At 43.9% G+C, this 12,914-nt stretch overlaps 1 protein-coding gene across 1 annotated transcript in view; it reads left to right on the top strand.

Annotated features, from left to right (window-relative positions):
• LOC124780399 (juvenile hormone epoxide hydrolase 1-like) overlaps positions 1-12,914 on the top strand; it is a 56,668-nt gene that overhangs the window by 23,764 nt on the left and 19,990 nt on the right. Inside the window, exon 2 of the mRNA XM_047253777.1 lies at positions 12,667-12,845. Coding sequence (XP_047109733.1) covers positions 12,669-12,845 — 177 coding nt within the window. The 5' untranslated portion in view covers positions 12,667-12,668. The remainder of the gene's footprint in view (positions 1-12,666; positions 12,846-12,914) is intronic.

Raw genomic sequence — 12,914 nt, 5'->3', positions numbered from 1 at the left:
CTTATAGCTATACTCGATGTTAACAAATTTCTCTTCTTCAGAAACGCTTTGCTTGCCATTGCCAATCTACATTTTGTATCCTCTCTACTTCGACCATCATCAGTTATTTTGCTCCCCAAATAGCAAAACTCCTTTACTACTTTGTCTCATTTCCTAATCTAATTCCCTCTGCATCACCCAACTTAATTAGACTACATTCCATTATCCTCGTTTTGCTTTTGTTGATGTTCATCTTATACTCTCCTTTCAAGACACTGTCCATTCCGTTCAGCTGCTCTTCCAAGTCCTTTGCTGTCTCTGACAGAATTACAATGTCATCAGCAAACCTCAAAGTTTTTATTTCTTCTCCATGGATTTTAATACCTACTCCGAACTTTTCTTTTGTTTCCTTTATTGCTTGCTCAATATACAGATTGAATAACATCGGGGAGAGGCTACAACCCTGTCTCACTCCCTTCCCAACCGTTGCTTCCCTTTCATGCCCCTCGACTCTTATAACTGCCATCTGGTTTCTGTAAAAATTGTAAATAGCCTTTCGTTCCGTGTATTTTACCCCTGCCACCTTCAGAATTTGAAGGAGAGTATTCCAGTCAATATTGTCAAAAGCTTTCTCTAAGTCTACAAATGCTAGAAACGTAGGTCTGTCTTTCCTTAACCTATTTTCTAAGATAAGTTCAAAAATGTTCAAATGTGTGTGAAATCTTATGGGACTTAACTGCTAAGGTCATCAGTCCCTAAGCTTACACACTACTTAACCTAAATTATCCTAAGGACAAACACACACATCCATGCCCGAGGGAGGACTCGGACCTCCACCGAGACCAGCCGCACAGCCCATGACTGCAGCGCCTGAGACCGCTCGGCTAATCCCGCGCGGCTCTAAGATGAGTCGTAGGGTCAGTATTGCCTCAAGTGTTCCAATATTTCTACGGAATCCAAACTGATCTTTCACGAGTTCGGCTTCTACCAGTTTTTCCATTCGTCTGTAAAGAATTCGCGTTAGTATTTCGCAGCCGTGCTTAAATACTTACAAAAGGTTATTCCTCTCAACGAAGGACCGCTGTTCAAAATCCGTAGGAGTGGACAAATAATCTCATTACAAGCATTTATTTTACCTGCTTATTACTGTAAGCTTCAGAACTGGTGTCCCAAATTGCGAGATGTTGTTCAACTGCACAAATGAAATCTTCGGTGTTCACTTGTGTGTCCAATAACTTATGGCATTCTTTCAGTGCTTCTTCCAGCTTCATGTTTTTCCCTTTCGTTGTGTCTATACTTTGACTCCTTTCCACAGTGACATACTGCAGTTTATTTGAAATACTGAAGCAAATGAAATAGTGCGCGGAAAGGAGTGCGAGGAAAACAGACTGCTCGACCAGGGGGAACTGCCGAACTACCTTAGCCTGAACAACGAGATTGTTGCGCCGCTGGCGGCCTAGTGTTAATAGGAGCAGCGCCTCCGATGGCGTGGCTGGCTGCGCCGCCTGGCGGCCGAGTGTAAGAAGGCCCTTATTTGCACCACACTGAGCCTTCTCGCTGCGAGCGCTCCTTATTAAATCATAGATACAGATGGCGCTCTGGTTGCTATGGCACTATGCTATCTGTTGGCGGACAACGTTGAAACCATTATTAGTACAGCTACTATCATCTAGATGGTATATGATCAGATCAAAATCGATGTCGTCTTTCCAGGTGTTCTATTCTTCTGACAGTGCAGAATGTCTAAAATGGTAGTGAATTTTCGACTAATATGGAAAGGATCAATGGGTAGACGGCAAAAGAGAGCGGTCAGATAGTAACTTACCACAGAAGACACAAGCACTGAAGAAGAGGAAGTAACAGGTAAATTCCTAACACTTGAAGAAGAAGAAGAAGAAGAAGAAGAAGAAGAAGAAGACGACAGCTTGGAAAATACACGAACTTTGTTTATACGACGCGACTTCAAAAAGTAAGTTACGTAAGTCGTCCCACGCTAAGATCATTGCGCAGTGCCGTAAGTGAGTGCATGTTTCCTGCTGACACAGTTCTGCTGCGGGACCTATACCAGGTCATCAGTGTGCGGCTGCAATGGCAGAGGAACGAGAAATGTACTACAAACTTAAAGTGCGATTCTTATGGACAAAACTCCTAAACTGAACACATGCACTGTGAAATACTGGCGGTACATAGGCACGATGCGAGGTCGCGTCCAGCCGTAGGGAAATCGTGCTAACAATTTGATGAGTGCTGCACAGCCGAATAGGATGCTGATCGGGAAGGAAGGCCGTAGATATCGACCACAGGCGACAATGTCCAGGCAATCGAGGAACTGATTCGCAGCCATCACAGAGTGGCTATCGCGGACATTGCTCAACAGATGCACATGGCGACAGCAAGCGCTCACTCCACTGTCAGAAATCGTCTTGAGTATCGGAAATTGTGCTCACGCTGTGTTCCGCGATCACTGTCGCCTGCACACAATGGCACAAGGTTTATAGCGACTCAGGACTTCTTTGAACGTTACTCTGTGGAAGACAATAATTTACCAAGCTGCAGTATTAAGGGCGATGAGGCTTGGTTCCTTCATCTCACACCTGTAACAGAGAGAGCTTCTGTGGAACATACACACACCTCTTCTCCTCCGCAGAAGAACTACAAACTTGCGCCATTAGCAGAGGACATCATGGCCACCGTTTTCTCCCACTGTGGAGTTGTGTACACAGATTTTAAGCCAAAGGACCCAACCATTAATGCCGATTCCTATTGTACAGCATTGGCATCGGTGCACAATGCTATAAAGAACAAGTTACTTGGAATATTAAGTAAGGGCGTTGGTCTCCTCCACGATAATGCAGCAGGCCACGAAGCTCGCACAAGACGAGCTATGACTCGACATTGCCGATGGGAGGTTTGGAGGCATTGTCCGGACAGTACAGATCTCGCACCATGTGATTTCCATCTTTTCGACAAGCTGAAAGAACATCTGGAGGGAAAGAGATTTTCCAGTGACGAGGTCGTCCACACAGCAGTTCTCGAATGGCTCCGTGATCAAGGAGCGGATTTCTACCGTCGAGAACGAAACAATGATAGAACCTTCCGACCGTTGTTTCTTTGAAGCGCAGTGCCGCCTTTAATAAAAACTTTATGACCTGCCATAATGATGTGTAACTCGCTTTTGAAGTCCTCCCATATACACTACTAGCCATTAAAATTGCTACACCACGAAGTTGACGTGCTACAGACGCGAAATTTAACCGACAGGAAGAAGATTCTGTGATATGCAAACGATTAGCTTTTCAGAACATTCACACAAGGTTGGCGCCGGTGGCGACACCTACAACGTGCTGACATGAGGGAAGTTTCCAATCGATTTCTCATACACAAACAGTAGTTTACCGGCGTTGACTGGTGAAACGTTGTTGTGATGCCTCGTGTAAGGAGGAGAATTGCGTACCATCACGTTTCCGACTTTGATTGTAGCCTATCGCGATTGCGGTTTGTCGTATCGCGACATTGCTGCTCGCGTTGGTCGAGATCCAATGACTGTTAGCAGAATATCAAATCGGTGGGTTCAGGAGGGTAATACGGAACGCCGTGCTGGTTCCCAACGGCCTCGTATCACTAGCAGTCGAGATGACAGGCATCTTACCCGCATGGCTGCAACGGGTCGTGCAGCCACGTCTCGATCCCTGGGTCAACAGATGGGGACATTTGCAAGACCAACCATCTGCACGAACAGTTCGACGACATTTGCAGCAACATGGACTATCCGCTCGGAAACCATGGCTGCGGTTACCCTTGACGCTGCATCACAGACAGGAGCGCGTGCGATGGTGTACTCAACGACGAACCTGGGTGCACGAATGGCAAAACGTCATTTTTTCGGATGAATCTAGGTTCTGTTTACAGCATCATGATGGTCGCATACGTGTTTGGCGACATCGCGGTGAACGCTAATTGGAAGCGTGTATTCGTGATCGCCATACTGGTGTATCACCCGGCGTGATGGTATGGGGTGCCATTGGTTACACGTCTCGGTCACCTCTTGTTCGCATTGACGGCACTTTGAACAGTGGACGTTACATTTCAGATGTATTACGACCCGTGGCTCTTCCCTTCATTCGATCCCTGCGAAACCCTACATTTAAGCAGGATAATGCACGACCGCGTGTTGTAGGTCCTGTACGGGCCTTTCTGGATACAGAAAATGTTTGACTGCTGCTCCAGATCTCTCACCAACTGAAAACGTCTGGTCAATGGTGGCCGAGCAACTGACTCGTCACAATACGTCAGTCACTACTCTTGATGAACTGTGGTATCATGTTGAAGCTGCATGGGCAGCTGCACCTGTACACGCCATCCAAGCCCTGTTTGACTCAATGCCTAGGCGTATCAGGGCCGTTATTACGGCCAGAGGTGGTTGTCCTGGGTACTTATTTCTCAGGATGTATGCACCCAAATTGCGTGAAAATGTAATCACATGTCAGTTCTAGTATAATATATTTGTCCAACGAATACCCGTTTATCATTTGCATTTATTCTTGGTGTAGCAATTTTAATGGCCAGTAGTGTACAAGGGTAATCCCAAAAGTAAGGTCTCCTATTTTTTTATAAAAGGACATAGACCTGTTTGTTTATACAATGGCTTACATTAGTTTACAGCTTGAACATTTAGGAATTTTCGACATAATCGCCATTTCTGTCGATGCACTTTTGTAGATGCTGTGGCGGTTTTTGTATGCCCATGTCATACCAGCTCGCCGCCATGCTGCGAAGAAGGATGCCGCCACTGGCGTGATTGTTGCTTGGTCTCAGGTGTAAAGTGGTATGCCGAGGTTTTCACCCATGACAGTTGAGTCCAGAAAGTTGCCCTGTTTGGCTGTAAGGCAGTGAAGAAATGCGCGGAAAGCGTCAACTCATTGCCGCATGAGGTCCTTAGCATGCGTGGCACCCATCTTACGCACACCTTCCGGTAGCAGTTCTCCGTTAACATTCTGTGAGCGGTGCTTCGGGAAACCTCAGGAAGCAACGTGCAGAAATCATCCAGGGTGATCCGCCGATCTTCAAGCATGCTTTGCTCAACCTTCAACAATGTCTCCTCAGAAACTGACGGTCTCCCGCTCCTCTGTTCGTCGTGAATTTCGGTCCGGTCAGCTGCAAACACTCTACACCACTTACGAACATGTTTGACATCCATGCACGACTCATCATACACTTCCATCAATTGGCGATGGATTTCAATCGGTGCAGTGTCCTTTGCCCTCAAAAACCAAATAACTGCGCGCAATTCGCAATTGAATCCAACAGGAACTCCAATCTGAACGGCTGCCAATCCAAGACTGAGCGCCTCAGCGTGGCGTGCGCATGTTTACACACAGTGCGTGAAGCACTCTTCATAACAGTGTGGCGAACTGCCACACAAACAGAGTTTTGTACTTATAACAAAATAGGAGACCTTACTTTGGGGATTACCCTCGTATCTGATACAATTTCATGAAAACAGTACAACTTTTAGAATATTAGCTGCATGATACACAGCCAAGCTTTACAAGCGTAATCAGTACAAACAGTAATGTGTGCGAAGTAGTTTATAATAAAAAATGCAGAATGTTGATAAGCATGAATGGACGATGTAAGTTGTATATTTGTGATACGATATTGCAGTGCCTATGTTATTCTGATTATGACGGAAAGTTCCTTTGGACATGCATGCATGTATGTGCAAAGTAACAGGCACTGAGACGACTACAGCCGTTATGAAATACATCAAATGTATTCGCAAATGCGAATAATGACAACCATCGGCTATAGAATGGAATGACGACAGTGAAAATTTGTGCCGGACCAGGATTCGAACGCGGATTTTCCGCTTATCGCGAGCGGTCGCCTTACCATTTTTTAAATTTTTTTCGATATAGTTCGTTGCGTTTGTTCTGGGCGGGCGTCACAAGTTCAAGTTGATCGTTGATTCCTTGGCTCAGTTGTTTTATTACAGAGAGCACGCAGCCCTCTGACCGAACACGCTGAGCTACCGTGCCGGCGTAGTTTAGAATTCACGTCGATTACCACTAGCCCACGGGCTCATTCAAAGGTTGCGAGTAAACGATCAGAGACACAAGTGCCTGAGAGATGACTTCCCTATCAATACAAGTGCCTGAGAGACGACTTCCCTATCAAGCTCCTGGATATTTTTGTTTCTCAAATCAACAGAGTGCGTTATAAAAATGGTTCAAATGGCTCTAAGCACTATGGGACTTAACATCTGAGGTCATCAGTCCCCTAGATTTTAGAACTACTTAAACGTAACTAACCTGGGGACATCACACACATCTGTGCCCGAGGCAGGATTCGAACCTGCGACCGTAGCAGCAGCGCGGTACCGGACTGAAGCGCCTAGAACCGCTCGGCCACAGCGGCCGACTACCATTTTGCTATTTGTACACGACTCGCGGCTAGGTCCAAACTTCCGTATGTCGTCAACTATGCATCTACGATCTGTACTCTTACTTCCATTATGTATATTCCCGTACAGTTCAGACGTTGTACTTGAAAGTCACTTGCCCGGTATCGGCAGATAAATATGATATTGTAGTGCCTGTGTTATTCTGATTACGATGCAAAGTTCCTTTGGACATGCATGCATGCATGCGAGTACTTATGTACGACTACAGGTCGTAGACGCATAGTTGACGACATATGAAAGTTTGTGACTGACCGTGAGTCGCGCATGGATAGCCAAATATGCTGTAGCAACACCCTGGAACGGACACTTTTTGACCGCTCCTTATGCTCTAAAAGCAAACCTAGAAAACAAATAATGACACTGCGACATAGCAATGTGTTAGTCAGATCTGCACGTCACACGGTGTAATGTTGAAAGTTGCCTGTTCATCTGGCAGTGTCCTTTCTGACCACTAAATTTAGATCGCAACAGTTACATTTGCAATACTTTTGCGAGTTTCTGCTATACTCATCTACGACTGATCGAAATAAGCCCTTCGAGCAACCTCTTTGCATGCACACTGAGACATTTTCGCATCTTTGGGAGGTCGGTTGCTCTCTCAGCCAATATTAATCTTCCGCGGTTTAGATCTTCCATGTTAAACTTGCATCCGGCATATTATGGGATGAAAATGCTGTCTGTTCACGAACAGATCTCTTTAAAGTTAATACAGGTGTTAAAAGCAAATAGAATCATTTTATCTACTAAATCAAATAAAACCATGTTTTTTGGACACTCACGACGTCTGTCATCCGGCTAGACCGCAATTCACAGCAAATGTTTCTCGTGCCTAAATGCTTCGGTGTGTCCCTTGTTGCCGACACTACAGGGGAAGAGCCATTGTGGATTGTAGAAGTAAGGGCCTTTGCGCATACTTACCTGGTGAATAAATCAGTACACACCGCCAAATACTATAACTTGCTAAGTATAGTCTAGTCTGCCTACTATTATTATTCCCTACTTAATTTGTGCACTCTTCAAGGCTTTACAGGGCACCTGTTTGATTCCAGCTACATACTTCGTACGGTCAGTTACAAAACGACATGCCTATCAGAGCTGTAATTTCGTGAATGTCTCCTCGTTGATCTGGTGTCTGTTATAAAGGAAGATCTTGAACTGCCTAAGGATGCGTTTAGAAGGCTGTAACTGACAAATAACAAGGCGGTGAAGGGCTTTGCGATGTCACTGTTCGGGACTGCTCTTCTGCCCACGTAATCTACCCTGGAAGGAACACGCATCAAGGATTTACTGAATGATTAATTTGGCTCTGGGATGATGCCGAGGAACCTCATGCTGCAGAAGAAGAAAATGTGCATGCTGAACTGCCACCAGTTGAAGGTGCCAGTGCTACTGCTAAAGACTGAATATCATTGCCCATTCTATGAATGTTTTAATTTGTGATTGCAATTATCTGTCACCTTATTTATGTAATTTCATTGTAAGCTAGCCATTTTTTGTTATCGTTTTTGTGGAAAAAAGTGGCTAGGATACCTGGCTCTCACCCCGGAGGCTCGGGTTCGATTCCCGGTACCGGAGTAAAATTTTTCGTATTGAGCTTTGCTTTTTTTATGTTTGTACAGATTTACCAATAGATAGATCTCGAATTTAAAAAAAATAATTGCATAATTTGGTAATCTGAGTCTGTGTTAGTGATATGATCTTTGGGGTTAATGTTATCTTTGCTTGTAAAATGTAATTAGTTGTGTATGTTTATTCATTACCTATAATTAAGATATGAATAAAATTTTCGACGTGGTTTTTGCGTTTAAGATCAGATTGTTCGTTTAAGGTGATCTGTGGGTAGTTGTATGTGTACAATTCTTCAAAGAGAAACAAAAAACGGTTAGGCGACCGCTCGTGATAAGCTGAAAGTCCGGCTTCGAGTCCCGGTCGGGCACAAATTTTCATTTTCGCCATTCCATTCTACAGCTGATGGTTGTCATCATTCGCAGTTGTGAATACGTTTAATTGTCTATTCGTATCTGATAGTGTTGTTGCGTTACAGAGTTGCATGCAACGGATGCTAAGTGCTATGAGTTACTAAGTTGAAGACTAATTCTACATATAGAGCATGGATAGTCTGACCACAGCTAAACCGGGAAGGAAACACACGTCTCCTGGTAAGCGGCCCAGGGATGCATGCGGTGCGCAAATAATAAAACCGGCGGTACAAGGATACAGAACAACCCTCCATCTGTATCGCAACATCCAAACAGATGTGAACGAAGAGGAATACTGCCAAATGGAAGAATTGTCACCAGCATGTAGACAGAAGCGGAAGAAGCAGGTCTAATAATAATGGTGACCGCATTAACAACACAGTGAGTCAGAGCGATCCGTCAGTATTGAATAACTCTGTCGACCCACCTCAGGTGTACGACACATGCGTTGAAGTGATTATCCAGGTTAGAAGGGCCACGTATCTGATAACCAGTGGGCTGAGGCATTTGGAGAGAATTGGGTAGCTAAATGATAGCAAAATGTTAAAGAAAAAATGGTTCAAATGGCCCTAAGCACTATGGGACTTAACATCTGAGGTCATCAGTCCCCTAGACTTAGAACTACTTAAACCTAACTAACCTAAGGACATCCCACACACCCATGTCCGAGGCAGGATTAGAACCTGCTTCCGTAGCAGCAGCGCGGTTCATGACTGAAGTGCCTAGAACCTCTCGGCCACAGAAGCCGGCAAATGTTAAAGACAAGCTATCCATAGATCCTGGGAAACTTCTTATGAAATAAAGGAAAAATGACAGGGTCCACTGACGTGTGCTAAGTGGTAATGTACACTCAGTAAGTAACTTTACCACAAGTCAATGATTTATAAATAATAATATTATTTCATCTCTGTCAATGTAAAAATGTTTTAAAGATAAATTCCACAGAACGAATCATGATGAACGGATTCACTCAGCTTGTTTACAATCAGGAAACTAAATTCAAAGTTCATTTAGCAGTGGCAGTTATCGATGACAAGTCAAGGTCCATTCGTTTATATATGATGGCAACTACTGCGCACAGTAGACAGTCAAAGTTTCACACAGGAATATGTCATGGAGCACTTGTCCTTCAGGAGGCCAAGTTGGACGAGGCAAAGTTCCTTGGCTGACATCTGTCTGCTTGTTGTGGCTGCTGTGAAGTATCTGCCCGATTAGATGGTGCTGCAATTGATGTAGATGCTGGTGGTCGCTCTGCTTCAGAACTGCTTGCAATGGCTCAGTGAACTGAACAGTCACAGAGTCACCAGGCGTCATCTCAAATACATTCCCAGTGGAGTGATATCTCCTTGATACTTGCGAGACACATGATTTGCAGAGGAAAACCAGTACTTCTGTTGTGGCGATGTTTTCCAGGGTGAGCATTCTGTTGGTCTCAGATGTTTCAGTGGTGCCGACTGGAGTACCTCTTCAAAACAGACAGGTGTGTTTTGGACACAATCCAGCTTGTGGCTGATACACTGTGTCTGTCATATTGTTGATATCTGGGTCTGTCAAGGGAATGTCCCCTGCAGAGTTGTAGCATGAGCACCTTGCAGACCAGGTCTGTGTAGCGGATAGTTGTGGTCACAGGTGACGTAGATAAGTCAAGCTTAAATTCTTTTTTAATCTAGGACGCAATCGGCCATAGAGGTGGGCCTGATCGATCATTTCTATCTGAACTTGTCATGCTCGAAATTGTGTTGTATGCTGGACTAAAATATTGATATGGCGTTGGAAGCATAAGAGAGAGATTGGGTGCGCTACTCTATCCAATGAGCATACGCCAAGGATGGTGGGGTGGTGGTAGTTGCGTCTATGCGCCTCATGTTCCTGATTGTATGTCAAAGCTGTAGATGCTGTATGTAGTTGCAAAGACACTCATAGTTGAAATTGAGTACTGTTCTATAATGTGAAGGTGCATATCATAGTTTTTGAGTGTTGTTGATTGTGATAGTTTGTAAATGAAAAGGAAACTAAGAGCAGTGCTTAGCGTGACAGTAGAGCCATACTTTCTTCAATGGCGGGGATGCAAATTCCACAGAATTGCTTGTCTACTGTGTAAACTCTGTAATAGTATGTTAAAATTCTACTCGTTTAGTGAAATATTTCAGTAATTTTGGAACATATAATGCATTGTACGGTCCATTGTTATTACTAGGAAATGGATCATAGTTAGATAATACATGTAATGTGTGTCTGTCTTGTTAGTACAAGCCTGAAGTCCATGCTTGAAAAATTACATTACTATTTCATGCTTTTCCAAGGCTTGCACTTCTCCACATGTCACAGGCTGTCATGCTAAAATTCTATTTTTAACTATCCCCCACGCGCAAAAACGCTCCATAAATAGTTATGTCGCTTCATACGCATTTCCATTGAACAATGGGTTACGATTTGTAACCTCTACCGTCGCTATGCTGTGCATGTGGAAGACATTAGAAAACTCATGCGTTTAGGTTAGATTGCAGTTGAGCATTAGCCATCGCTTAACAATTTACAGCGATCAACCAGTCTGTTTAATTTTTTCTTTAATATGCTTATAGGATTTCCAGGGAATATTATGTTACAAGGTACTGGATTAACTTCAATATTAGTCAGCAGGAGTTGCACAAAACACTTCTTTCATAAGTCATAATACATTTGACAAATGCCTGGGCTCACACTTCTGTTAAAGACAGCATCATCTTAAAATTATGTCCTAGAGCTAATTCACAAAGATCACCTTTTACTTCAGTAAAATAATCAGTTACCCTCGACATTTCTCTTCCTCTCTCTAAAAGACTGCTAAATATAATTCATCCAACAAACATCTGGTGGTTAGCAAGCTGATCATCTCTTGTGTATGCAAAGAAAGTTCCTTCCGGATGATCAGGGTGTGGAGAAGTTACTCAGGCAGGTGAGCCCAAATTTTGGACGATGTACTAAAAAATGGAATAGAGAAATTTTACTTAAAAACGGAATAGAGAAATTTTACTTAAAAACGGAATAGAGAAATTTTACTTAAAAACGGAATAGAGAAATTTTACTTAAAAACGGAATAGAGAAATTTTACTTAAAAACGGAATAGAGAAATGTTCGTGACAAACTGCTTTATTTCTGCTACAGACTTCGAAGAATTGTACCTTTATTATTATTAGATGGCTTGAGTTAAAGCTAATGTAGTACAGCTTCTGTGTCTGTAGCATTTTATCGGACAACGTATGGCAATATTTGCAGAAGAAATCTGAGACAAATTAGTTTTATTTTCGTACGTCATCGTTCACCCAAGACATCTAATAATGAAGGTATAATTTTCTGGTAACATGTTCACTGGTTAAGCACATATGTATGTTTTGATGTTCTGGAGAATATTAATTTCCTGGTATGTAAAGAAAAAGCCAACTCCCTAGTGCGTCTGGACTTTTTTTAAAGGTTGCCTTGAGAGCTAAGCACCATACATTCCTCCAAGCAGAAGAGGAGGCAGCCACTATTTTGATCTTCGCATAATTTCAAACCAGTACCTTTTACTGTAAGATTTACTGGAGCATCATATTAATAATTGGCCTATATTTTTTTACATTTTCAAATCCTGAATTTCAAGTTGAACAGTGGAGCGTTTTAGTAATAACATTAATCCCAAGAGGTAACAAACACTCCGCCGTCAATGGTTCAGTTAGTCTATCGGATTCGTGGAAGACATATCTATCTATCTATCTATCTATCTATCGCTTGTGCCTTGTTCCATGGTTATACAGGGTCGGCCATCTTTAACCGGATTTGGCACTTTAATTTTAATGGGTGGTCGGAAGCCCTCCCTGCCGCCACCCCATACCCCCCCAGGACGGAATTAGTGTACCCCAGCTGCCTGCGGCTAGTGTAAATCGTGAAATTGTGTGAATGTGTTTCAAATGTCTGTGAGTCGTGTAACTGAGGCGGGACGTGGGGACCAGCTCGGTATTCACCTAGCAGAATGTGGAAAACCGCCTAAAAACCACATCCAGGCTGGCCGCCGTCGTTAATCCGCCGGGTGGATTCGATCCGGGGCCGGCGCGCCTACCCGAGTCCAGGAAGCAGCGCGTTGGCGCTCTCGGCTATCCTGGCGGGTTCTTGGAAGACATGACTGCGACGTTATATTCCAGATCGGAGTTATCTTGTCAACTTCGGCTCAGAATCAAACATTTGTGTGTTTATTGTGAGTGAAAATGATTCTTGGCTGTTTTGCAACAGGGATGGGCCTCATGGGTAAGATATTGGTGGCGTCGCTGGTGATAGTGGTGGCCTTGTTCTGGGCCAAGCTGAACGAAACGGCGCCGCCGCCTGTGCTTCGTTCAGAGTGGTGGGCACAGGGACAGCCGCAAGCCGTCGACACTTCCATCCGGCCCTTCAAGATAAACGTCCCAGACCAGGTACGTGTTGCTCTCGTTGCATGCTGCGCTACGTGTTGCTTTAACATGGTTCTGTCTCGCCATTTGACA

Source organism: Schistocerca piceifrons, chromosome 1 (genome assembly GCF_021461385.2).
Source record: "Schistocerca piceifrons isolate TAMUIC-IGC-003096 chromosome 1, iqSchPice1.1, whole genome shotgun sequence".
Taxonomy (NCBI): domain Eukaryota; kingdom Metazoa; phylum Arthropoda; class Insecta; order Orthoptera; family Acrididae; genus Schistocerca; species Schistocerca piceifrons.
Note: the sequence above shows the minus strand (reverse complement) of the source record. Positions and strands in the feature narration are given on the sequence as shown.